This window comes from Peromyscus eremicus, chromosome 14 (genome assembly GCF_949786415.1).
Source record: "Peromyscus eremicus chromosome 14, PerEre_H2_v1, whole genome shotgun sequence".
Lineage (NCBI taxonomy): Eukaryota > Metazoa > Chordata > Mammalia > Rodentia > Cricetidae > Peromyscus > Peromyscus eremicus.
This window is the reverse complement of record NC_081430.1, coordinates 55848470-55876107: the sequence shown is the minus strand read 5'-3', so window position 1 is coordinate 55876107 and position 27638 is coordinate 55848470. Positions and strand designations below refer to the sequence as shown.

At 51.9% G+C, this 27638-nt stretch overlaps 1 protein-coding gene across 6 annotated transcripts in view; it reads left to right on the top strand.

Moving 5' to 3' along the window:
• The window catches only part of Bcl11b (BCL11 transcription factor B), an 83781-nt gene that overhangs the window by 29915 nt on the left and 26228 nt on the right, over positions 1–27638 (top strand). For 2 of the 6 annotated variants that reach the window (XM_059279430.1, XM_059279429.1), the window contains exon 3: positions 5095–5310. The exons of the other annotated variants lie outside the window; for them this stretch is intronic. In XM_059279430.1, the coding sequence (XP_059135413.1) occupies positions 5095–5310 (216 nt within the window). The remainder of the gene's footprint in view (positions 1–5094; positions 5311–27638) is intronic. 6 annotated transcript variants of the gene reach the window in all.

Genomic DNA, 27638 nt, shown 5'->3' with positions numbered 1-27638 from the left:
ACACAACGTTTTTTATCATCCTTAAGACAAAGTAGCTGGCAAAATATTTAAGTGATCAGAAACAAATGTTTTTATTTGCCTGCGTGCGAATTGGGTTATCTGCCTATCTTGTTTATGAAATTTGGGGCTGCCTCTCCCGCACAGTATGTTCGCCTCTCGAATCTTCCCCGGTTCCCATTTCCATATTTCTGCGTGCTTCTTCTTTGTTAATCACTTGGCAAGCGCTTATTTGAATATTAAAAATTTCTTTAATCATCAAACGCAGGAGCACAGTCTCATGAATATTCATACTCTCCCCCTCCTCAGCCTGGATTCTAGTTCATTACCCTGCAGTAAAAGCCAAACGGCCATCAATCGCCCTCATTACCGGCTCTGGCGTTTTGATTGGCTGCCTGCTGCCCGTAGCTTTTTATTTTTTTTTAAATTTCCCTTCTCCTATGAGCTGTCTTATACCTGCCAACAACTTAAAAAAAAAAAATCAACAATGCAAGAATACATTTCTCTGGTTGAAAACAACTTAGCAAACTTGTCAAACAGCCCTTGTAGCGCGCTGGTTCCTCCCTGGACACTAGGACCGCATATCTCTCTCCCCAGTCCTCCTGGCCCACCCTAGCCCCCCCCCTCCCCGAAACCAAAAACCAAACAACAACAACAACAACAACGACGACGACGAAAACCCTACCCCAAAACAGAAAAAAAAAGGGGGGGAGGAAGAGATAGAATTAAATAAATAAATAAAAAAAGAGAAACTTGAGCCTCAGAGATGAATATTTGTCAAGAGAGTTGACGTAAGTTTCATTTGCATAATGACTTTGTACTTCTGCATTAATAAAATTTGCATATGAAGCCATGTTAATTACTCCTGATCATGCTTTTTGCATTCATGCATAGTAATTTTCTCCGACTTGTGAGAATTAATGTCTTGGCACGAGGGGGGGGGCGGGGGAAGGGGCGCGGGGACTGTCAGGTTCCCTCGCCAGAGTCCCTCGCTCACACGCGCTGGCGTGGCTGTCTGTCTCCTTTGATCTCTGACTCATTTCTGCACCATCAGTAGGAGTTCTCGCCTTTAAAAAAAATGTATCCGTTGAAAGGCACCGGTAGGGAGAAAAATAGACCTCTCCTCACGGTGTGTGCCAGGCCAGCTCCCGGGCTAGGAACATGGATTCTGCCACCTCCCGGATGCAGAGTGGCGGCCCGAGGATGCGGCACCAGGAAGGCTGCAGTGGGAAGACTTGGTTCCCCTCAACCCGGACTGGGCGGTTCCAGGCATTTTTTTTGTGTGTCTGCACGCTCCTGGCGGTGGGCGTGTCGCTGGTTAGTGCGCATGTGCAGGGCATGGAGCCCAGCATCTGCAGGGACTGCTTGCGAGGGAGGTGGGCTTCGGGCCCCGCTCCGAGTACTTCACCCCCAGGAAGGCATCAACAGTGATCTTGCCCCCTGTTTGGGTTTTAGCAAACATGCCACAGGCCTTCTGGGGAGACTTTTGCATAGTCTTTCGTAGGTGGCACAAATACCAAGAAGGCTGCCTAACCTTGACTTTGGAGACTCGTTTCCACGTATTTGAGAGGGGCAGTAAATATATCCCTATCCCATAGGAAGGCTTTACACCGTGGCATAATACAAGTATCAATTTTTCATTTCTTTCCTCCTAGTTAAAACACACCTTTATGATAAAAAATTGATCCAGTTAGGGTTTCATTACTAAGGGGCTGGGCTCCTAGACGCTGAAGTAGTGGCTGCACCCCTTGGCCACATACCTTGCTGCACCTGGGTCTGTTTGGACTGGGTTAGACTGCAAAAGCAAGTGTCTTTTACAAGAAAATTTAAAAAATTGTGTTGTGCATGTCATTATTGTGTCTGTGTGTACATGATGAACGTGGGTGGGTATGTGTGCTGTGGTGCATGTGTGGGGCTTGGAGGGCCGTTGCGTGGATTAGTTCTCCTTCCCACCTTTATGTGGGTTCTGGGGGTAAAACCCTAACCTGCTGAACCATCTCACAGGCCCACATCTTCTGTTCACTGTTTTGGAAGTGCTGGGAACGGAACCCAAGACCTCACGCATACCAAGAGACCGCTAACACTGAAGCCCAGCCCAGAGAGCTTGGGAGACAAGGTGTCCTGGAGAGGCTTCTAGGGTGCTTCCCGACTGGAGCAGGCAGGATGCTGTGAGAAGGATACAGAGGGAGAAAACAGAAAGCTCCAGGCCTAGAAATAATGAGGTTTCGGAGTAAGGACAGTAGTGGCTGTATTTATTAGGTGGCTGGCTCTGGCTGCGTGTTGCCCGAAAAGTGACCACCGTAGGTCACATGCTAGCAAATGGCTGAGGAGAAATTTGAACTCATCTTTCTGTTTCTGTCCAAACCCCTGTCAGTCTTTCTTTGTCTCTATTACTGTCTCTTCCTCTTGAGTATGTCAGGTGCATAATCTGTTAGCAGGTCTCTGGAGCTGTCTGTGTTCTAGATTCAAGGCCAGCATTCCTCCCAATAGAAGGCCGAGGCTGGGTAGTGGGCAGGGACAGGCCCAGAGACATACATGGTCCTTACCGGTAATTTTCTTTTAGATAGAAAGATTCACATATTGTGAAACTTGCTCAATTTGTCCCATTTGTGGCTTTGGGTTTATGTACAGTGTTGCACAGCCATTACTACTGTTTAATTATCACACCCCCAAATGACCCTGTAACCCGTTGGTCCTCAGTCTCCACTGCCCCCCAGCCCCTGGTAATCACTACTCGGTCTGCATGGTTTGCCTGCCCAGGAGCTCCTCAGAGAATTATAGGATAGTGGTTTCTCACTCAGCTTTTGTGGGGCTGGATGTCAGAGGTACCTCTGTGTGCAAAGCTCTGAGATGAGCTGTGTCTAGAGGGGACTTCCTGTGGGGAAGAGGTTGCTCTAACAGTCCCATAGGGGACCCACACCCTCCTGCCCTTGGAGCAGGTAGACTTCAACGAGGTCGTCATGTCTGATGAGGCCCTGTGGCCACCTGTCTAGCCAGAGTGTTACCACCTGGTGTGGGTGTGTGACTTCATCTCGACAGACTCTGGAACAGCTCCGGTGACATCCTTCCAGGCTGAGGCAGCATGACATCTCCTTTCTGCTCCTTGGCCGTTCTTCCCATCAGAGTCTACTCTGAGGAGCTCCTGTTGGCATTCAGTCATGACACGTGGTGGTGGCTGAGTTAGGGCCCTCTGTAGAACCCAGAAACCTGCTGCTTTCACTGATGGATATGCTGAGGTCCCGGAGGGCTCAGTCTTCCTCCACCCCCAGGTGGCTCCTGGGTTCAGGATACAAGGTACCCTGCTCACTCTACCTACCCCGGCTGCAGGCTTTGGAGACACTGTTGCATTCATGTCCCTCCTCTCTGTCCCTCCTCTGGAGTCTCCGTTTGGAGTGAGAGGTGGCCCTCCCTGGTAAGCACGGTGGTTGTCTTATCACTTAGTGCAAATTCACTGTGATGGCTTCTGGTGATCCTGAGCTCTCCGTGGTCTAAAAGGGGGACCTACCCAGGGAGGGATTCAAGGCCCTTAGTGGACAGGGCGAAGTACAGTGTCTGATGCAGTGGGCTTTGAGGCAAGCACTGTCCTTCCAGGGGAGCTGGGTGGCACTGGCCTCACGTTGTCTTTGCTTGAGTCCCATAAGAAAACTGTGGTGTGGCTTTCTGTTCTACGTTTGGCACTGGAACTGTCCTTGTGCTTATTGACCACGCCTTTCTGGGGGGATGTGCCAACCCGGAAACATCCGGAGCATTTGAATATATCACTACCTTAGTGGGATCCAGTAGAGTCAGGGCTGGCACTGGCTTCTTGGCTGGACATCAGTGAGCTTCAAGCTGGGGGCGCTTCTCAAATGCCCTGAGTACCTTTATCCTTTGTTTACACATGGGCAGTGGGATTTTGAGGAGACCTGCGACTGGGAAGGCTTGCTATTTCTGTGGCTATGGCAGCTGTTTGGGTCTGTGCAATGGGTATCCTCCGTCTTGTGCCCAGGAGCATGTTAGAAAGCTGGATTGGAGAAAATTGACAGGGTCTGCCTCCCAGTAGGGCTTGCATGGTTCTGTGGCTCTCCTGGGAGGAGGGAGTTCCCTGTGGTGGCTGTGGAATAGGCAGATGCCCACCTGTGCAGATCTGCAGGTGCCAGGAAGTGAGACTTCGGCCTCCCCTGCAGAGCTGGTGAGGCTTAGCTGCCCATCATCTTGTGGATATTTTCTTGTCTCTCTGATGCTTCTCTGCTCAATTATTTACCCAGGGAATTTGGGCTTCTTCACTTGTGGTTTTGGCAAGACCTTCACACAAATGTTTTGCCCTGGTGGTCTCTTAACCATGTAAGATAAACGGCCAAATCAAACCCAGGTCTTGCTGGCAGTGGAGGTTTACTGTGGGGCTGGGTGGAGGCAAGACAGCGGCCCCCCCAACCCTCCTGCTCATTGCTGTCACTGGCTGTCAGATGAGGGAGTGGAGACTCCTGAGCCAAGGTGAAGACATTAAGAGGCATCTGGGCCGTGCTAGGTTTTCTTGTGGTAGGGGAAGGAGGAGGAAGTGAGGGCATCTTGTGGGCCACTGGGGCTTCGGTACTGCTTGCCAGGGTCTGGAGAGAGGCCTCAGGTGATCAGCTAGGCAGGAGGCTCATCAGTGTCCAGACCCTTGGAGGTAGACTTGAGGTGGCTCAGGCCTGTCCAAAGAACCTGTACTGATACAGTACAGCTTCCTGCCTCGTACAAAGAGGGGTCGCTCATCCTCAATTGAAGCCTTCTCTGGTTTGTTCCGAAAGACCCCCCGCCCAGGGACTCTTAACTGGGAGTGGGGGCCCTGACAGGCCTTCTGTGCCTTAACCCCCTGCACTAGGCCCCTAAAGGCAGGGTCCCTCAGAAACTATGTGGCAGCTGCAGGTATAGCCTCTGCTAATGTCCTCTGTGCACCCTGACCCCTTCTCCCTTGTTCGGGCCCCAGTTGCCATCCTTGTAGGGCTAGTATCCTCGGGGCCAAACCCTCCTGGAGGCTGTACTGTAGCCCTGTGCCCCAGGCCCCCTCCTGTGCCCCAAGCCTCTAGTACAGTCCAGGGCCCAACTGACCAGTCTTTTCTATTGTTTTTTCTCCAGGGCCGTGCAGGCCTGCCCAGCTGCCAACGATGGCCCCCATAGCTGCCTCCTCTTCCCACCCTCCCACATCTGTGATTACTTCACCTCTGCGTGCCCTGGGCGCTCTCCCACCCTGCTTCCCGCTGCCTTGCTGTGGCGCACGCCCCATCTCGGGCGACGGGACTCAGGGTGAGGGTCAGATGGAGGCTCCCTTTGGATGCCAGTGTCAGTTGTCAGGTAACAGAGCCGCTGCGGTGGGGGAGGCGGGATCCCGGGATGGCGGGCTGTGCCCTGGGCAGAGCTGGGGACCCAAGGTGGGGTCCCAGGGGAGATGTATTCCCCCCCACACTGACGCCTTTTGGGGGATGGCAGCGGACGTGGCAAAGGGTGTCAACCGAATTGTAAACTCGTGCCGGTTCCCAGGGGCTCAGGGGCCCTCACCTTCATGTGTCCCCTCACCCCCAAATTCTGAGAGTCTCGCTCCCAGAATGCACTGCCCAACCTCCAAGTTTCATCTCTTTGGGCTGTTTAGCCAAAGTTTAATTGGATAACACTTAACATCTGAGGGAGGTTTTTTTCTGCCCCTTGCCTCGGCTGCTCTGCCACCCACCCCAGACAAGGGTAGGAGAGGATTCCTGGGTTGTCTGTGTACAGTGCCGGAGCCGTTCAAAATGCTGACTTTCTCTGTGGGACAATGTGTTGCCCATTAACTTAGAGGGAAGGAAAAAAAAAAAAAGTCGTCCCAAAGAGGAGCCTTTTTAAAAAAAGCTGTGGCCATGGGTAGCAATGAAACATTGTGGGCGTCTGGGGTGGAGACTGAAGGTTGGTAGCTCTGGGCAGACCCCAGACCTGCTCCAGTCCCCTCTGCTGCTGTTGCAGGCCAGTGGAGCTGCCTGTTACACAAAGGGAAGCCACAGCCAGGTGCTGACGGTGCCTCCACTGCCCCCTTGCTCTGTCTCCCCGCAAACACACAGACATCTGTGGCCTGGGGTCCCCACGAGGTCGAGGAGAGAAGGCCCTCCCTGCAGCCTCTTGGTGGGGCCTGGTTTGCAACACACTGTAGCTTCGGGAGCCAGGATGCTGACACAGACTCACGTGGCGAGCAGCTGTGGCCCGGTTTCCGTGGCCAGGGCCAGGGAGGGAGAGGGTGGCTTCAGCGCTGGGCCACATTCAATTTGTCCCTGCTTCCTTGCCAGGCACGTTGCAAGCTTTCTCTTGACTCAAGCTGGGAAAGAAAAAATACTCATATTGGGCAGGTTTTGCTTTTCATTTGACACTGTCTCAGGGACCTCTCTTACTGGAGATTTGGCTTTGCACACGGCCACAAGTAGCCCCTGCTCCAGGGTAAGACCTCCCTGGCGTCTCTACCAGTGGGGTGGTCTGCAGCCTTCAGTACCCGCCCCCCCCCCAATATTTCCGCTATGACAGGTGGTTATGTCATTGGCTCTGATATCCAGGACCAGGAGTTCTGGTTCCTTATTGGGCTAATGTCTTGAGTGTATAAAGTAGAGGCCAAAAATCCCCCAGGGAAGAGTTGAAAGAGCTTACAAGGCTTCCTTCCTGGCTAGCCTGCTTCCCAAGGCTTCCCTTCCTAGCCAGCCTGATCCCCAAGGCGACCCAGGATTCATGGAGCTTGGAAGATCTGTTTTGGGAATCTGTGGGAGACTCTGTTCACCAAGCTTGGAGTGCCTGCTGGTCAGGGCGGCTGACCTGTTCTCTGGATCCCTGAAATGCGTGCTGCAGCCTTGAAGGCCTGCACCCACTTAGGGGCGGGGGCTGCACTTTCAAAGATCAGCCTGAGTGTTTATGGCTAGACTCGGTCAAGTTCTGCATGTAGAAACATGATCTCTTTGTCTCCTGTGCCACTGGGGTGTGCTTAACCCTCTGCTGGCCCTCCTTAGGAGCTGCTGCCAAAGTGGAGGACTGAGTTGCCTTTGATTTGACGGGGCTCTCCTGGTACCTTTGTGTCAAGTGCCGAGCAGGAGCCATTCCTGTTCCCATTTTGTAAGTGAGTGGGAGGGGCAAAGGCTGGGAGGCCATGGCTGAGCCCCCTTCAAGAGTTGGGCTTAGTCCTGGGGATTAGCTCAGTTGGCCACACGACCTCTTCTTAGATGCAGTGGAGGACAGACAAGGTCCGCAGGGTCCTGGCAGCCAGGGGAGTCTGCTGTCTGTCCTCACTTGTTTTCTCAGCGTAGCTATCTGTCGTGTACTAGGCATGCGTCATGTGCTTTACTTTCCCACTTTATAGGGGAGCTTCAGAGCCTCAAGGTCTCACAGCTCAAACTCGTTCATTCCGTAGTTCACTGTAGGCCCTTAGGCACGTGGTTGGTAGGCCGTGTGCAGACACAGGCAGAGTCAAGTACGTGGGTCCCTTGCGTACCTTACAGCTTACAGTGTGGGCATGGAGGTCTATCCTGAGATGCATGGGAAGGGAGGGAAGGAGAGGGAAGACCATAGAGAGGAAGTGGCTCCCATCTGACACTTGCTTCATCTGTAGTACGAGGTCACCATGGACTTCAGGGCCCTGTCCATGTGTGATGATTGTGGTGCTGGGGACAGGGGCAGCAGTGAGGGTCTGAGCCCCGGGACCTCTCTAGGAGCTGGCTCCTGAGGGATCTGCTGTTTTTCTTCTTCCCATTCTTTGTCCCATACCCGGTGCTGTTCTTAGCCATGTTTCTGCCTTGTTAACTTAGCCTGCATCAGGCCGTACTGCTGTGCTGTATTTTCTGATAAATTTTGAGACAGTCAAGTGTCTTCTTCCAGTAGATTTTGTCCCTTTGGTTCTGTTCCTGGCACTGGGCTGTTTGCTGAAGTGTTTTTAGTGCCTGTTTAATTAGTAGCTGCAGAGGAGGCATAAAGTCGCCAAGAACCCTCGAGGAAGGAGGGGCCACAAAGACCGAGCTCTGCGGTACTCAGTGCGCTCCGTCCCTCTTCTGATCAGGGCGCTTTGAACCTCTCTCTTCAAATTAACTCAGGAGGCCTGAGCTTCGCACAGGTTAATTGCATGCCCACAAACACACTCTGGGTTATTTATAGAAGGTGTGATTTCATAGGAGAGAGAGTTACCCAGATACACCCAGGCCCTGCTGGGACCCCTCACCCATACTTCTCTCAGATGCTCACAGCCAGGAGAAGGGGCACAGGGGCCCATTGTCCTGTGGATTCTGCAGAGATTCTATGCGGCTTTGAGTCAAGGTGCTCTTGGCAACTGAAAGATCATCTCTCAGAATTATCAAGGTGGCTCTGTAATCAAGAGCCACAGCCAACTGCCCTGCCCCGTGCCATCCAAGGACCAGAGGCCTTGAACATGTCATTGTCCTCTTTAAGCCTCACCCCCTTTCCTGTTACCCCCCCACATATATATGAATGTAATATTGAAAAGTAATGCTCCATGAGTGGATCTGTGGACTAAAACAGGTTGGGCTTTTGTGGGTCTGGGCCTGTATAGAGTCTCCAAGGCAGAATCCAAGGATACTCAAATGACAGCTGAAAGTTACTGGGCTCCATCCTGTCCTCAGTCCTTCCCTGCTCCCGAAGGCATCATGATCAAAAAGTGGCCTTCAGAATGTATCAGGCTGCCTTAGTGAGTGACATACGCAGCTAGCCATGTGGCCTCACCCAAGTCATTCCCTGTCCCCTCTGCTCCTCCATTCTCTTATCTGTGAAATGGGCATAAGTATAGGGCATGCTCTATGGTTGTTTGGAGGATTTTTCGTGAGGTCATTTGGGGCAGATATTCAGAACAATGCTCTGCATGTAACAAGCCCCACAGACGGTATGATTCATACGCAGGCAGAAGGGGTTTCGCAACCTGATGGCGTTACATATCTGGCACCGGGTGGGAGCTTCCTTTAAACCACATCCCTGGTTTCCATGCTTAAAAGCATTTAGCCTCTTGGCTAGCTCCATCATGCACCAGCGTTAGGAGGTGGAATGGGAACTGGGAAACTTCATTGCATATTTAGAAGCTGTAAATGGTCATCAGCCAGAGTGATTAATGCATGTGCTTGGCGAAGTTCAAGGTCTCACGCAAGAACACACAGCATCCAGGCTCAGGGAAGTGGAAGTGTTTGGATTTAATAGAGGGAGTCAGTTGCAGTCATTAGTATATGCTGAAATCACAGGGCAATCTTGTAAAGTTAAATTCAATTTACTTTTCTACTGAAATTGTGCTTGCTGTGTTATTTAACTAGTCTGGGGTTTCTTGGCATGGGTTAAAGGGACAATAAAGATAAAAGAATACCTGTAAGTAAATAGTAGGCTTTAACAGTGGAATCTATCGTTTTCTCCTCCTTCAATTATATCCCAGTGTTCGTTTTGTGTTGGTTTTTATAACTGGAGCCCTCCAATGGGATGCCTAGGTTCAGACCACCCTAGCTGTGGAGGCTTGATGCAATTAATACAGTCTGTCTGGAAAGTGGCCTTATTTCTGGAAGTTTTATGTTAATGATATGGTCTGCGCGCTGCACATTTCATACCGAAATGAAGATGGGGCTGGAGTTTCTTTCTGGACTGGGTTTGATTAGCAGTAGGGGCTCACAGGGCAGCCGCTTCCCTAGGGGACAGAGATTGGCAGTTCTCCCTGGTCTGCACTGCCTGGTGGGTGTGGTGTACTGGGTGCTGGGTGGGGGACATTTGAGCCTCCATGGAGACCAGAAGGAGGAGGGCGAGGGCCATGAGGGTGTAGTAGGGAACTGAGTGTGAGGGAGGTGGGTGACGAACCCCTGGAGACAGGTAGCAGACACACGTGTAGGCTCCAATGCTTTTGGGGTGAGGGGTGCTTTCTGAGCTCACCAGGTCCTGTGTCAATGGGGCTGGCTCAGTGGAATTATTAAAAATGTAGAGAGCCCTACTGGGAATGTAGTTCAGGTGGTAGAGTGCTTGCCTAGCATGCATGAAACTCCCTAGTACCACGTTGTGTAAAGCAGGTATGTAGCGCAAGCATGTTATTCTCACACTTGGGAAATGAAAGCAAGAAGATTAGAAGTTCAAGGTTATCCTCAGCCACACATCAACTTCATAGGTCAGCCTGGGCTATGTGAGGCTCTGTCTCAAAAAAAAAAAAAAATTCAATTAATCATTTGTCCCCTCACAATGTCTATACAACAAAGACATTGGTGGTCTCACCCGACGACTGACATTAACGGCATGGTTGGCAGTTCCTGGCGGGCTGGTTCCTTGGACTGACTGGTGTCTGTGCCATCTTGGGATGGCCCCACTGTAACTGCTGTCTTCCAGTGCCTGCCCAAGACCTGCCCGCTATCCTTCCTGACTGGAAGCATTCCAGTAGAGGCCATTAGAGACCAGCAAGACTCCTGGAGTTCAGGAAGCCCGTGTTCATGCTGGTGGAGGTAGCCGAGGTTGACAAGTATTTGGTGGACTCCAGAAAAAGGCCACTGTCCATGTAACTGGCAAATCACACCTTTCAGCACCAACAGGGGCCCAGAGCAGCTGGAGAGGGGGGTCAGGGGAGGGCCTAGGGCTGGCCAGTCAGGGCCGGACGCACTGGGGGCGACTGCCTTTGGATGAAAGGGGTCATCATCCCAGCCGTACAGACGCTGCTGCACCCTCTGCCGGCCCTTCTGAAGGCAGAGCTAAATCAAAGAATTCTGTTCGGATCTGGACAAGATGTTGCTGTTTTTCTGCTCTGACGGGAGAGGCATTTGGAAAAGCAGTTTTCTTTTTCTTTCTTTCTTCCTTTTTTTTTTTTATAGCTGTCTTAAAAAGGAGTTTGGCTGTTTAGCACAGCTGGTGCTCATTACATTATGGACTGGCAATAAAATAGCATGTGTAATTAATTTTTAATGCAGCGCTGGATGCAGCACTTTCCAGCAGTTAGTGGATGTGAAGACCCAGCGCTGGCTGTGGACATCAGAGGCCTCAGAGCTAGGCAGCCACAGGCTCCTTGAGAGGGGGTTTGACAGTGGTGGGAGAGGCTGGGCACCACCCTCCATGTATGTGGTGGGGATCCCATCCAGAAAGGAGTTTGCGATGCATGCCCCGAGGTTCAGATCAACCCCTAGTGAAGCAGGATCAGGGGTCCTCATCGGACATCTCATCTGACCCCCTTCAATATCTAGATGGGGAAACTGAGCCAGGCAGTGAGGAGGACGCCGCAAGACACAAACGACTGGCAGAGCTGACTTGTCTCTATGTCTGTCGAGCTCTGGCCACTAGGCCATACTGCCTCTCTTTTTACGTTGAGACAGCAGCTCTTGTATCCCAGGCTGACCTTGAACTCACTTTGAAATAGAGGATGACCTTGACCTTCGGTTCTCCCGTCTTAACTTGGAGTGCTGGGATTTCAGGTCCCTAACACCAGACCCTGTTTTATACTGTGCTAAGGACTGAACCCGGGACTTCCTGCATGCTAGGCAAGCACTCTTCTGATGGTGCCACATCCCCAGCCAGCATTCTGAACCCCCTTGAGTTCACACTGAGAACTAGTGAAGGACACCTGTTATCCAAGGGAGATGCTAAAAAACTAGTTTCTGTGTTGCTGCCAGGCGGGATGCCCTGTGCACTGGACTTGGCAGCAGGTAGCATTTTGACAGCAATGAGCCTTATATGTGGTCCTGGGACTCTCATGAGGTTTTTTTTTTTTTTTTTTGTTTGTTTTTTGCCTCTGCTGTGGGGCACTCTCGTGCATGTCCCTGTTCGGAGACCTCCATGCCTCTATGGCTGCTGTCCAGTCTCTGGGAACTGCAGCATAGACTTGTTTGAATTAAGCTTACATGACCCACACGTGTTAACAAAGGAAGCCCCGGACCCAGGACATTCTTGGTCGCAGTCTTGGTGCTAATGGGCATGAGTGCACGCCCCTAGGCCTGCCTGCTCCCCTTCTCTGAGCCTCAGCTTCCTCGCTTGTCAAATGGGGTAAAAATACCCCCTTTGGGAGGGCACTGAGAAACTTCGGTCAGGGTGTTGCTGGGCCATGGGGTAGCAGGCTGGGTGACCTTGGGTACAGAGGCCCTGTGACAGCGGTCTACCGGCTCTGTGGCAATCCTTGCCTGCCAGTTTCTTAGCATGAATGAAATGGGAGCAAAGACCATCACTCCCAGTGCTTTTAGGACTTGCTGCTGTTACCTATAAAACCTACTATGCACCGGCCCTGGCCCTTGTCTCACATCTTGTCCTCATCCTCCAAGAAGAGGTACCCTTTCACCCCACTTGAGTGTGCTCTTAGGGAGCACAGGCTACCCATTGGAGATCACACAGCACCAAACCCGCAGAGGGGGAGGGCTGATCGCTGCTCGGCCTTGAAGCTGTGCTTCTGCCCATCCCCTCCCCATTTCTATTGGGCTGCGGCAGCTGCTTGGACCTGCCTAACGTACGTGGAGCATGCGGTAAGAAACCAGCTGATACTTGGATGTAGTCCCCGAGAGCGTCCCCTGGGTTCTCCATTTTACTGACCACATTTGTGTCTGACCCTGGCCTAGAAATGGGACCCTTGGGTGTGTGAGAACCAGAACGTGCTAGAGATTCCTGAGGGCAGAGGTGGAGAAGGCTGCCCCTCGATCCTGCTCAGACCGTGGCCACTTTGACTTGGGCCTTCATGTGTGACTGGGCTTAAGAGGGACACAAGGAAGGAGAGCGCTGAAGAAGAGAGGTGGAGCCCCCCACAAGACTATTTTGGCAAATTGCCGTAAGCCTGGGTTTCTGGTGTCTGGGTGGGAATCCGGCCTGCCTCTCCTGTGATTGTGGCAGGGCCTGCATGTGCAGGGGCACAGGACACTGGTGGACATTCTGGGGCCCCAGGAGGTGAGAAGATGCAGGGCAGGTCTGTAGTCAGGTAGTCCTAGGGGAGAATTGCTTGCTTTCTTCGTTCTCTGCAGAATCAGACCCCACACTCCCGGGAGAAACTGAGTGTGCTGTTGTGACATGGCTTGGGGGGGACACATTAAGTACTGAAGCGGTACGAGGACGTGATCATGTTTTTTTTTTTTTTAATATATAATTATAAGTACACATAAGAATTATGATTGTGACTTCTTTTGTTTTCTCCCTCGTCTGTTGCTAGAGACTGAACCCAGAGTCTTGAGCTTGCTGAGGTGAATAAAAAGGCTTGTGTTTTCCAAAGCCGCGGCAGGGGCAGAAGGAGAAAGGCTGTCCACTGTCGGCGGGTTACCGTGAACTCCGAGTAGTTGAAACCATGAAATACAGTCGAGACCGGCCAATTTAATCCAGTGTTGGGAAGAAGCCGGGGCGGAGGGTGGGTGGGTGGGTGGGTGTCCCTCCGTATGCCGCTCGCTTTCCAGTCCTCATTAGAACTTAGAGGACCCGTGTCCTGGCCAGCTCCGTGGTCCCCTGTCTGGACATTATTATAAGTGACAGGAGGTGTCATGTTACCTCGGAATATGGTCACAGGCGGTGGAGGCAACACCCTTTACTTCCCCTTCTCACCGGGGTCTTATGTCTAGCAGCGGGTCCACCAGGAGGCGGTCAGACGGTCTTCTCCACAGTCCCAGCGCACACGAGGTCCTTGGCTGGGGCCTTCTGAGTTTTGTGTTCAGACTCTCCTTGGGACTGACGTCTCCCAGAACGCACAGGTGGAGAAGGCACTGGCATCTAAGATGTAGCGTGGCTGGTATCGAATGGTGTGTTGGATGATGGCTTTCCGGAGTCTGGGTGCCGCTGGCTTTCCGGCAAGCTTCTACCTGGCAGGTACAAGTAGGGAGAGACACAAACATGAATCATGGCGCTCCTAGGGGGCCCAGGATAATAGGACCATCTATATTTTATGGTTTCTGTAGAAGGGGTCGGAGGGCTCGGGTCTTCTCCAAGGAGGTTAATGCAAAACCGAAGTTACTATCTGCAGAAACAGGCAGATGGGATCGGTTCGTAAAGTGGGACATTAATTATTGCCTTTCTTAATAAGGTTGCGACTGGCTGATGGGGTAAGGCCTGCCCTGCCGGGTGGGTGTATGTGTCTGTGACTCCAGCCGATATTAACCTGGCCTTGGTGAAATTCAGACTTGGTGCTGTCACCCTGAATTTCTTTGTGTTTTTATTAACCAGCTCATTTATTCTGTATTTAATCATAAAAGAAACCATCGATGGGTGGCCCATGAAATGTATGCCCCAGACTTTTGTTTTATTTCATGTTTGGGAGAGGGTCTCATGTAGTCTAGGCTAGTCTTGAACTTGCTGCCTCTGTCTCAGTGCTGGCATTACAGGTGTGATTCACCACACCCGGTGTCTGTGGTGCTGGAGAGCAAACTCAGGGTCTTGTGCACACCAGACAAGCACCGTATCAACTGAATGACATTCTCAGTGCCTGACGAATTGAGTGTCACAATGGTTCAAAGGTAGGGAGGGCCATGGAGTATCCCCACCCACCCTGAGAAAAAGTGGGTTCTTTGTGTAGCCCCGGCTGTCCTGGAACTTGCTCTGTAGACCAGGCTGGCCTCAAACTCAGAGATCCACGTGCCTCCCGTCGGGTAGATATACCACCCGAAGTATTTTTTATTGTGGATAACATATATATAAGATTTACAATTTTGGTAGGTGGCTATCACTGCCGCTGCTGATCGCTAAATCCAGAGTCTTGGGCTTGCTGTGGCAAGCTCTACCACTCAGCGGCAACCCTAACCTCATTTTTTGACTGTTTTTAAGTGTGCACTCCAGTTGTACTGAGTACATCGCAACGATGTGGCCGTCACCTCTTTCCATCTTTGGAATTGTCTCGTCTCCAACAGAATTCAGTCTCCCATTAAACAATAACCCCATCCTGGCAACCACCGTTCTACTTCCGGTTTGTATGAAAGCCACAGCTCCAGGGTGGCATGACTTGGACCGTGTGTGTGTGTGTGTGTGTGTGTGTGTGTGTGTGTGTGTGTGTGTTTACTCAGCTCATCCAGGGTGTAGCAGGTGTCATAGTTTCTTTCCATTCTAGGGCTGTGTACTATTCCCTTGTGTGTATGGGCTTCATTCGCTCTCGCGTTCATCCATTGATGGGCACTGGACAGCTTCCGTCTTCGCCTGATGTGAACACTACAATTGTTACCCTGGGTATACACGTCCCCCTTAGGTTCTCTTGGGTGTGTACCTAGAAGCAGGATAGCTGGATCATAGATGACTCTGTGTTTAGTTTGAAGGCAGTCGCCCGACTTGTCCACAGAGACTGCCCCGTTCTCTATCCCTGCTCATGCTGCACAAGGCTCCAGTTGTTGGGGGTTAAAGTCAAGGAAGTCATTCTTCGGAGAAATGGGAACCAGCTGAAGGGACATAGTGCACCCTGGGTATGATTTGAACCAGGCCCCACTGACTCAGGCTTAGCTTTGCTTTGAGTTACCTGCTTTAATATTTTGTGAGGGTCTCAGCCCCCTAACTCCCCTCATGACAACTTTGTCTTCTCAGTTAGCTGGTTTTAAGCAGGCAGCTAAACATTCACCCAGCATGAAGATTCGGGGAAGAATCTTAGGTGAATCAGATGATTTTCACTGTCTGATTTCACAGACAGCAAAGGGTGACACATTGCCCTCTCTGAGCCTCAGGGCTTTCTCTGTTTCAAGGGATCCTCTTGCCGGCCTCATTCCCTTGACTGGAGGAAGGGTGTCCAATGAGTGGCCTTGGGTCCTTTGTAGACTGGCACAGTAGTTATGAGACGTCTGCAAAGATGATTGCTCAGGGTTGTGCATTATAAGGTCACTAAATGACTAATCATTTAGTCACAGACACGTGTAACATTTTGGGTCTCACTAGCCAACCCCCTGCATGGCCCCACGCTGTTGGACTCTAGGCCCTTCCAGGTCAGGAATCCCACTTTGGTTACTTTGGGGGCACATCTAGGCACTGTGTGATGTTTCCCTGCTGAACTCCAGAGTCGGTCTGGATGGGATGGCCACCGGAATGTCATGCTTCTCAGCTGCCTGGCACCTCTGGCCAGCTCTTCTCAGGCTCAGTGGCAAGCTGTGTGGCCACATCTGTCCCCACCAGTCCAACCCATGTCAAGTCAAGAGTATAGAGAGAATGTGGGTGTGTTTGGAGTTGGGGGGTTCAAAAAGCCTGTAATGATTATGAGAAAAAAAATTAACGGAGTTGAATAGAAGCTAAAAATAGCCGGACACACATTTGCCTATAATCTTTTTTTTTTTTTTTCTAAAGAAAACATAATTATTTTTGTGAACCAGCTCTGAGAAGCCAGGAGTATTTTTAGCCCATGTCTTTTAGGACACTGGGCATCATCTCAGAAAGAACATCTCTGAGCCCACCAGAATGTAGTGATGTCACAAGTTGGGTGACAACCCCTGGGGGATCAGGGTCTGGAGTTAAGGGAACCCTGTCCTCAGCCCTACTTTGCTGAGTGTGTGTTTGCTGGAGGAATAGTTCTTGAGAGTCAGACTGTGGCTTCTGTGGGTGATGCAGCTGGGGGCATCCTGGTCACACGTGGACAGGTAGCTGTTGCATTGACCAGTTGACAGCTGGCTTAGCTCTGGGTGGGTGGGTGGGTAGGTGGGCTTGTGGTTGGACCAGTCCAGCCTGCTACCTCAGCACATCTGCAAGGGTCTTGAGGGAAACTGGGGCTTGAGGGAAAGGATTCTAAGCCTTCTTGTTGGGAGCCAAACATGGCCTCACGTCATCTCCCCATTTTTCCCATTGCCTCTGCCAGGGTCATTGGGCCTGGCATAGTCTCTGTAATAAAAAGCCCTGTGTGTGCGTGTGTGTGTGTGTGTGTGTGTGTGTGTGTGTGTGTGCGCGCGCACATATCTGTGCCTGCCTGTAGGTAGGTGTGTAGCTGTGAGTACGTGTGTGTTTGGATATGTGTGAGCATATCAATGTGTGTTTATATTGGTGTTTGTTGTTTGTAGGTGTCCTGTGAATCTCTATGTGAATGTGACAGTGCTGTCTGTCTGGTGTGTCTCCTGCACAGGCGTGTTCTTCCTGGGTTGTGGTGCATGCTGACATGGCTTAGCATTGCAGCCTGCTGTGGCCTTGGCGTGAGTGTGTCTCTGAAGACAGATTCTCTTCCCAGTGCTGGCTGGGGAGTTCACTGTACCTAGGCCAAGACATCGTGACCAGTCCAGAGTGTGGCTATGCATGAGTGTGTGCAGGGAGACCAAAGGCTCTGAAGTGGATGGTGGGTCCTTATTCTGGCTGTGACAAGTTGTGATTGTGGGTGGATGAACGAGCCTGTTTCCTCATCTGAAAAATGGGAATGGTGCCAACTGAGTGTCCCAGTCAGCCATGACAACAGGACACGTGCTTACCACGAGCTTCACTTCAGCACTCCTCACCCTCCTCTGTGAAGAAGACATTTTCATCAATCCCACTTTACAGATGGGCAAACTGAGGCGTGGAGACTTCAGAAATATTCCTTTTGAGTCTTCCCCGGCTGTGATGCACTCACTGCCTCAAGCAGCAGCTGGCCCGGTGTCACTGTTACATTTTATTGTTGTTATAACTATAATTATCATCCCCAAGATCATCACAGCGGCCGTTTCCTGGGTGGAGATATTCCTCTGGTGCGGCTCCAGCCAGCCCCAACTCCTAGCCTTGTTCATCCTTTCTGGACAGCTCATCTTCCATCTACCCTCTTCGTGCTGCCCCTCTTCCATTTTGAGTTAGTGTGTCTGAGGTCTCAGAGCCTTTCTGCTCTAATTGAGATAACGAAAGCAGTCTCCCCCCCCCCCCCCCGCCCCAGAATCTCCGCACTGAAAGTCAAGTGCAAAGTAATGGTTTTCATTCGTTGACCCCCCCTTCCTTTCTCTTCTAATACACATCTCTTTAGGAAGGGATTGGCTGGATGCAAACGGCTAATAACCTATGGATTTATGGAAGCAGCTCAAGCCGGCTTCATAAGCCTGGATACCTGCAGTCAGCGTCCTGTCTCTTTAAGCTGAGGCTCCGACTTGCCGTGGTATTTTACAGAGCCTGGTTTCATTTATGCTGGAGCCAGACTTACTATGTGAGCGTCGTCCGCATGCTGGAATTAGTCTTAAGCTTGCTTCTGTGGCGTTGCCAAATTCCATGTTTGTGTTTTATTTAGAATTCTTTTCACGGCCAGCCGATTCTGTGCCGGCACACACAGGCACTGTTGCGCCCCATGGAGAAAATAAGCGAGCTTGCGTTTTCTTTGGCAGAGGCCGCGGCCACAATAGACTGTGGTCTCTGAAACATTTTTTAAAAGCTATTTTAACCCATAACAGATGCATAAAGTCGGCGCAGGCATGCCAGTTTTCTTAGTTTTAATTAAAAAATAATTACAGTCTAATGGGATGTTAGTGACACATTTGGATGAATGGTCGGTGACATTATCTGCAACTTATAAATTAGTGCCTCTCCCTTGGCTGGGGCAGGGCCGGGGAAGATTTGGGGAGGGACATTTGCATATCTGTTCTTAATTGCAGGGTGGGGGCTGGGAGGGAAGCATCACTGGGTTGGAGACTGTGGGGCAGGACAGAGACCTTGGTCAGCTGCACTCGGTCCCAGCATGTGTGACACAGGCATCTGATAGCATCTTCCTTCCCAGCACTATCATACAGGAAACTCACCTGCAGAGTCCTCTCACATGTGGAAGTGGGGTGCCTGGGGTCCTGCAGGTCCCCTCAGCTTCTGTCATCTCTCTCCTTCAAGATGACAGGTAGCACCAACTGGGACCTGCTGGGCCTATGTGAATAAGAAGGTCCAATGGGAAGGAAAAGGGGCAGAAAACGCGACAGCATCTTGCCAGGTGCAGAGGCTGTGGGAAGCTTGTAGCCCACACACCCTAGCTTCAGATTGTATGGAAACCTAGTCACTCATTGAAGTCCCAGCAAAGGGAGGTAGGCTAGAGGTTTGTGCATTGTGGGGTGTCTGCAGATGCCATCTGGGAACACACGGGGCAGGTTGTTGCATGGCCTCTGCTGAAGAGGCAGCTAATGTGTGGTGACCCACGGTCCCAGGTTCCCCATGCTATGTTTGGAATCTGAGAATCAGAGTAGGAAGGGCCAGTATCCTAGGCTCGGCCTCTCTGTGGGTCCACCCTGCCCTCCTAGATGGAACAATTCCAGACGGCCACAGTGCGCGGCTTGTCTCTCTTCAGTAGAGGTGGGGAGTGGTGTCATCCTATCCTTGGAGATCAGGAAAAAGATCCACCTTAGCTGTGTGTCTGTGTGCTTGGTCATACAGGCTGCCCCTCTGGGGAGTGTTTCCAGGGGCCCCTGTGTGTCACTGCCAGGCTTCTTCCACAGGTACCCCCCGAATGTGTCCTGGAGAGAGGAGACAGGCCTTGCCCGGGGCCACTGGGTCACTTTCCCTTTGAATACCGCACTCTGTTCCGGCATTTGGGGGACACACCTCGTGGCTCACGACAAGGTCTAAGAGACTGGCTCAGGTTCTTTATTTTTACTTTCAGGGCGGTGGTGGTGTTTCCTGTTGTCCGGAGTAGAAAATGAATGTTTCTTAGACAATGTTTTCCTGAGCCCAATTTTCCTCCCGAGTAAAATTAAGTTCTTCTATTAAAAACATGAGTCACACCAGCCCAGATGAGAATAGTTTTGACGTTCCTCGAATTTTTTTTGGAAGGGAAGCATCACATTCATGCTAATCCTTGCAATTATACCTCACTGCTGGGTAATCCACCAGACGCTTGGTAGCCTAGCCCTCCGCCATGGATGTTCTGTGCCTCCCTCTCCCTCTGCTGCTGCTTACCCAGGGTTTCTGTTTGGTGCATTGGGCTTCCTCTGTTCTGGGCTCATCAGATTCCCCGTGCGTGGTCTTGGGTATCTAATTGCCGCGGATGATTAATGTCTGGTTGATAAGGTACCATGTCTGGCTGCTCATGTGAATTCTAAGGAGATGGGAGTCCAGCTCTGTCTCAGAACTGGGAGGGGGTGTTTGCTCCCCCCAGGGGGCTTTCTGCTCAGGTTGGGGGTGGACCCGGACATCCCTGGTGATCAGAGAAGAGACCTAGGCAGAGAAGTGTCACTGGGATGGTGGTGGTTGGACCTGCTTTGGGAAAAAGTAGCCAGGCTGGTGAGGAAGTGGAGCGTACTGTGGCCACGATATCAAGTTTCCCGCGCTGTGTGTTCCTCTTACTGTGACCTCTCAGGTCTAAGCTCACCTACTGCTACAGACTGTGGTAGGGAAGTTCCCACTGGTCCTGGGACTAGGTTGGTGTCACCTCTACCCCTTCATTGTGAGTCCCTGTTGCTGCCAACTGTGGTCTGTTTCATCTGCCTGTGGACCCCGCATGCCTCGCCCAGTGTCTGGTTGCCCTAGGCTGTCTCTGGGGGCTCCTGGAGCCCTGGTCAAAGCAGAAGCCCAGTCAGGAGCCTGTTTCCTATGGTGTCGGCTGTCGGCTCTAGTCCGGAACAAGGGCAGGTTGGCACAGTTGAAGAACACTGGTCTCTGGAAGTGCAGCTGTCAAATGGACCTGAATTGTGTCTCTGCAGCTTTGGGGGGCAGCCTCTGAAGTTCAGAGGTTAGGAGGGGCACTTTGCCTTTATTTCTCTTCCTTAAGAGAGTTGCTGCAGCTCACCTGATGCTGAACCCTTGCCTAGGAAGAGGTTCTGGGACCTCGGGAGATGGTGGGGGCGGGGGTGGGGTGGGGGTGGCGGGGAATCAGTGAGTAGAAGCCGGTGACTGCGATGAGAAAGGCTTTGGGTTTGGAATGGGATGTAGAGTGTGGTTTCTGAGTTTGGAATAACACTTCTCTTTGGGATGTGGGGAGCGGGGGTGGGCAGGAGTTCAACTTCATTTACTTGTATTAAGCTGAAGTTTCCTCTTTTCACGAGTTAGAAGAAGAAGCCCAAGAAAGTGATGAGAAACGCAGTCCGGAAAGGCAGTTCGTTTACTCATTAAATTTTCCATAAAATAAACAAAGATTTGGAATGGAGGGCCCAGCTGCAGGGCGCTCTGGTGGGAGGGGACAAGTTCGATGTGAACTCAGAGTGGGAAATGGACCGGCAGGCCAGGATCATGTGTTGGCCCAGGAAGTAAGAACAATGGACCTGAGTGTCCAGGAGGGACGTGTGTGCACATAAACGTGTGTGTAAGCATGTAGGTACACTAGTAGTTCTGCAACATGTGAACATGCATAGACATGCCTTTATGTATGTACACATACAAGCAAGCATGTACACATGAGCACACGTATGGAAACATGCAGATGCATGGGTGATGGGTGCTCAGGTGTAAATGCGCGCATGTGCTCACATGTACACATGCGAATGCATATTTATATGTGCTTGTTCACACATGCACAGAGTGTGTTCATGTGCATTCAGATGCAAGTGTAGGTGGTCTATGTGTTTACATGTCTTCATATGTATTCATGCACAATATGCACCAGATGAGGAATGTCTCTGCTCCTCTCTGAGGGCCTGCTTGTGACTGGCTGCTGTGGTGCTTCAAGGGGGGCCATAAACGCACAGCAGCGGGAAGAAGTGGGGGGTGGAAGCAGCACCCAAGTGCGCAGCCCTGCTGTGGCTCAGTGGGGTCCAGGTGCTGGCTCAGGGTGGGTGTCTGTACCCCTTGATGCTCTCATGGTACCTGAGGTGGCGTGAAGAGCCCTGTGGGGTACAAGAGGGGCCCTGGCCTGACTCAGCACTGCCCCTTTATACACTGGGTGACTCTTTACCTTCGTGTTCCAGCCTCAATTTCCTTCCCTGCTCCTAGAAGATAATGGTGTTATACTGGTCCATGTGTGTGCAGTGCTCAGGGCAAGGTTGCTACATGGTAGGCTCCAGCCAGGCAGGCTGTGATTGACCTTGCTATGTGGTAAATGTCCATGTATGTGGGATAAAAGTGTCTTGTCCATAATAATCTGATGAGTCTGCAGCAACCCCAAAGCTGAGGGATGATGGGAAGGCTGGGCCCCACCTTGGGACCCTAGGCTTGTCTAGGTTTGGAAACCCTTTCGTCAATGACATCCCTGTGCTCCAGTGGGAAGGCCTGCTCCCCTCCTCTTCATCCAGCCGGGGCGAGGCCCTCCTTAAGCTGCTTCTCAGTTTTGTCAGGCTGTGTCCAAACCAGAGCGGGGAGAATCCTCGTCATGGCTGACATGAGGCAACAGGCTTCTCCATCCTCGTGCGAGCTCGGGGTCATTTGGGAGCCTCTTTGACGCAGACAAAGCTAGGCAAGGCACTAGATGGTGGCTGGATAGACAGTGAGATCTTGAAATGATTTCTCTCCAGAGAAGACGTGGACAGTAAGGATCTTTGCAGACAAGATGGCTAAAAGCTGCATGCTTGCCCTGGGCCCCTGGAGCCCAGGGGTTTGGGTAGCTTGTCAACCCTCCCTTCTCCAGTGGTTTCAGGCATTCTTTGGGAACAGCTCAACAGCCTTCTTCTTCTTCTTCTTTTTTTTTTTTTTTTTTTTTTTTAAAGTCCTGGTCTCATCTCTTTATTTCTCCTGAAAGAAGCAGGATGTCGAGGAGGCATTTGGGCCAGGCATGCACACAGCATTCGTGTCTGAGTGGATCCCTCCTGCCCCATGGCAGATATTACTAGGTGATCACCACCTTCCCTGACCTGGATAGCTCAAGCTGATAGTCAGACAGCCAGTAATAATTGATCAGACTGGCCAGGAGTTGAAGCTTCACTTCTGTTCTGGCAGAGCTTTCCTGAATGGAGGGAGGGACACAATAGATAATGGCTTCCCTGGTGAGAGCTGGTGTGTGCCAAAGTCAGACCCCCCCCCCCCCCCCACCCCGGCTTGTATACATTGTAGTTTCTTGGTTTTGCCTTTGGAGCTCAGAGAAGGGAAGGCTTTGACCAGAGGATCCAGACTTAGAAGCAAATAGCATGGCAGACCAACCAGGACCACCCCAGGGCTCTCATATCTCACCAGTGCTAGGGATGCCGGGGTCCCTCCAGGTGGCTCTTGGCTGCTTGGAAAGTAGGCACTGGCTCACTGAGGCTGAGTCTCCCCAGCCCGGGGCCAGGCGCCCAGGCATCTTGCTGAGATGGTGGTCTGGCACACTGCTTACTTTCCCCTTGGGGTCTCACGTGTTCCCCGGGTGATTCTGTTGGAATCACATCCAGGGTAGGGCCTCTCCTCATACTGCCCTACCCCTGGCTGCGCCTTGTTCTGTCACATGGCCTCTGTGGTCTCTGTGGGTTTCCACCCCAGGGCCATGGCCTGTTCTCCAGTCACCCAAGAATTCTCTGCTGATGTCAGCAGACACTGTGTGTCAACAAGGAGTCTTAGGGTCCACTAGGAATGTGAGCTGAGAGAGAGGCGAGAACACCCGCCTACCACCGGTGGCTTGGTCATTTCCTTTTCCGCCTTCTGTTCGGGCCCTGCAGAGGTGACGGCCACTTCTGTCTTAGAGATGGGTAAACTGAGGCTTAGAAGGTCAAAGTCTGAGGCAGACGAGCACTGTGATACCTTGACAGTAGTTGAGACACATCCTAAAGTAGAGGGCTTAGCTCTCTTGACCTGCACCCCGGCCCCTCCTTCTGTGTCTGTCCCAGAAAGTGGGTCTGGTGGTCCACAAGGCAACTGGTCCTGGGCATCACTGGGCGAGCCCCACTGGCTCAGGGCCCCTTTCCCGCGTCTCCTCCTCTCTGGTGAATTCCAGGAGGCCTCGCTGCCTTCCCCTAGGCCCTTGTACACAGGGCTGCTGTGGCGTTCATCAGTAGTGTCTGGGGTGTACTCTGGTAGGGGGACCTGAGCTGCTCTGTTTCCTTTGCTTCGGTGGAGGGTGGGAAGGGGCTGGTTCTGTGTTCTCACTCAGTTCCCAAGCTTCCTGCCCTCACTTGCTGACCGGAAGAGGTGCAGCTGTGGAGTGGGTGCCAGTCCTCCTCAGGACAGGAGGCTCATCCCAGGTAGCCTGGAGGCTCCTGGAGCCGACCCAGGACAAACCAGACAAGCAGGAGGGCCTTCGTGCCCCTGTCCCCTCTCCCTAGGTGCTGCTGTAGCCAGCCCGGCTGTCAACTGCATGTGACTGACACCAGAAGTGGGAAAGAGGTCCAACCACTGGGTGGAGCGTGGAACTTCTCTGAATGGACAGATGGACAGACCTGTCCAACGTCTGGCCATTGCAACATGGAATTCCCATGGGCAAAGAGCTTTCCTGGGAGTTGCAAAATTGAGTTATTCTCATTCTCATTCTCTCTCTCTCTCTCTCTCTCTCTCTCTCTCTCTCTCTCTCTCTCTTTCTCTTCTGAGACAGGATCTCGCTATGTAGCCCTGGCTGTCCTGGAATTTACTATATAGACCATGCTGGCTTTGAACTCAGAGATTTGTCTGCCTCCGGCTCCTAAGTGCTGGGATTAAAGGCGTGCGCCACCATGGTCATACAAAATCTCATACTATTTAAGTTCAGAATTCTGTGTTTGGCTTGGGCTACATTCATGACTAACTACCCTTGATCCCATGCTGCTTGAGGGCCTTGGGTTGAATGTGCCTTCCAGAACATGGGGATCCCCAGAGTGAAGACAGCTCTGGAGGTTTGTTGTTAGGGGTTCAGACCCTCTAGACACCCTGCTTTGAAGAAATAGCCCAGGATTAAAGCACTGTCGTGACTAGCTTCAGGGTTCCCTTGGCCACCAGCAAGGCCCTTAGGGGCTTTCTAGATCACCTGGGACCCTCTCTGGCCCTGCCCTGAGAGGTGTAGCTGGGAAGCAACCAGAAGATATTCTGCCTGCAGAAGTCATGTGACCAGACCCATGGGCAGATGATCTGGGGCCTAGCACACCTCTCCAAGTATGCCCTTGATAAGAGCAGTGCTACAGATTGCACCACACAGGTCACACACAGTGGGCTTCATCTGGGCTCTGTACCAGGAAGCTGGTGGCTTTATGCGACAAGGTTCAGGAGTTTTCCTTATGGCTTTGGTATTTTGTACATGGAATGCCCACAGTCCTTCCTGGCCATCGTCAGGGACCCAAGAATGAAGAGCACTCTGGGCCTCAGTTCTGCCTAAAGCGTTCCTTTCCTAGTTGGTCTCTGCCCGTGTATGGCAGAAAAAGAAGTTCCTAGACCCTTGTCACATTCTGGGCTGCCTGGCACTAACCCTGGCAGTTGAGGAGGTAGCTGGTGGAAGATGCTGGTCGGTCACTGTGTTATATTGGCAGAGTGTCACAGGAGTACTGCCTGAGGAGCGCGAATTCTGTGTGGTGAGGTTCTGAGGTCCCCTTCTTGCCTCCTCCCTCTGGCTAGCCCACCTCCCTCACAGCTGTTGGCTTCTGCAGATGCAATGAGCTCAGATGTGGCTAGCCAATGGAGGCGGTGGTGGCCTTCCAGGCTCCCTGCTGCCTCCTGTCCTTCCTTCAGACTTCCTGGGAATGGCTAGCCACCTTGGACAACTACTGTCTGGGTCTAGGACTCTGCCCCCTTGGCTGGATCCCTGAGTCATTGTACGAGAGGCAGCCTCTTACATTCTAAGGCAGGTAGGTCCCTAACTAGGGAAGTCTAAGAATATCCATGCTTTGGGGCTGGGCAGTGTCTGGGAGCCCCTAGGAAGGAAGGAAGGCTTTCCATCTGTAGAAGCTAAGGATGGGAGGCAGCAAGGCTTTCTGGATTCTGCTGACAGCCTAGTGAGGCTCAGCAGCTGAGGTATGGACCCAAGGGCTTGGCATGCTGAAGTAGGATTAGTTACACAGCAAGCTGTGCCCGCTTCCTTTCTTGACCCACAGCTTTCTGTCCCTTCCTATGTTAACATCCTGTAGGTGCCTTGGGTAGGGGGTTTCCCTTTCCTAATGCCCCTCCACCCCCCAGTACATTGCCTGATCCAAAGATGCGCTTAGCAGACCCATCTGTGTGGTGAGCGAATAACGAATGGGCACTGAGTGAGTGAATGAACTGCTGTGGATTCCCTAGTGCCCAGCACAGAGTAGGTGCTCAGGAAATGCCTGTCCAGTGAGTGAGCCAGCAAAGAACCCTACCTACTTCCCTGCCTTGACCCTTAGGGTTCTGGTGTATATACTCTCTCCCATGAACCTCATTGACACAAGCTTTAAGAAAGGAGACGTGGATTCTGCAGTCTCTCGTTCTGGACCCACATTACCAGCTGCTAGAAAGGCCTCCATGATTCAGGGATATCTCATCCTAGAAGCTTCTCTATTCTGGCTGAGCTGGTGCCCTTTCTGCCTTTTGCGATGCCCTCTAAGGCTACAGGGGACAAGAACAGAGCCTGTGGGGAGAGTGGACTGGTCGTTGCTGGAAGCTGTGTCCCGTCTTCAGCCTCTGTATTCTCTTCCGGGGGTTCATTCTAAGGGGTTCATTGAGATACCGTGTGACTGGACTCAGCCTTGTACTTCCCCTGGCATAGGAGGGGCTTGAGAAGGCTGCCATTTATCCTGCCAGACAGGGTTGGGCATTAGCCACCGAGGGTGGACCTGGCCCTGCATGGAGGTGGTCTCTCAGCATCTGGCCTTTTCCCAGAGCGCTTGAGTGGGAGGTGCCATCTTGGTGGGGCTGTAGAGGCTTCTGGTCTACCTTCTCCGTGACCAGAGCCAGAGCCAAAGCTATGAGAGACTTAGGCTTGTTCTGCCCACCTCTAGATCTATCTCATTGTCTCCATCTTGAGTTACACTGGGTCAGGGAGGCTCAGTCGCCCGGTACCCATAAGAGCTCTTGGATTTTGGCTCTAGTAGCTAAGATATAACCTCTTCCTTCTCCTCAGTCCCCTTGAAATGTGTGTGTCTACAAGAGACTGGCCCTTGGTCTTCTGTCTCGTGAGCCCCTGGCCTTCCTCTGGTGTCCTTTATGTCCCCTCCTGAAGGGAACTCTTGCATTGGAGTCTTCCCTCTGCAGGCCTGGGCTGTCTTCTTCTCTACTCTGAGGTATGCTTTGGGTAGATCACCAAATTACCACTCGTCACCTTCTCTGATGGAAACTCCAGCAGGTGGTTGGCAGAAAGAGAAGATCACCGTCACCCATTTTTGGATGAGTTTACTACAGAGGGCAACATTATAATAAGAATCCCTCTGAGCTCTATACTTGGTCAAAAGGATCGCCAGATGTGATGGTTTATCCCTGTCAGACTGTGTCTTTAATCACCTAGGGGAGACGCATCTCAGGGTATGCCACAGAGTGTTTTCGGAGAGGGTTGAGTGAGGAGGGAAGACATATCTAGAATGTGGCAGCACTGTCCTGTCAGCTGGGCTTCTGGAAGGGAGCTGAGAGCCATGTCCATCTCTGCTTCCTGACCATGAATGTGTTCTCACCATGCCTTTCTACTGCGGCAACGGCGGACTGTCTTCCTTTGACACGGAGCCAAAATGAACTCTTATTGCTTTATTCACTTCGGTGTCAGGCACTTTCTCCATATAAGAAAAGGGTCTAATTGGCAAGGCCAAGCAAGGGGCTCTGGTGTGTGCATGGTTGAGGTGCCACCTCTCCCTGTCATCTGTTTGGAGACCTCGGTGTGGGTCCCAACAGACAGTGAGCAGTGTGCCACAGCCTGGATGTCAAGAGGTCTGCTGAGAGTCAGAGCCCACATTCATGGGGACAGAGACATCTCATGCCCTGCCAAGCAGGTGGAGGAGATATCAGAGCACAGGGTTCAAGGGAAGAGAGACTCTCCTGAGACCTGTTATCAGCCAGCAATGCTCATCCTTGGAGTGCCTGGGACGTAATGCAAAGGGGAGGTCGAACTGGCCGCTAGCAGCGTCTGAAGGCAAACACATTGCTCA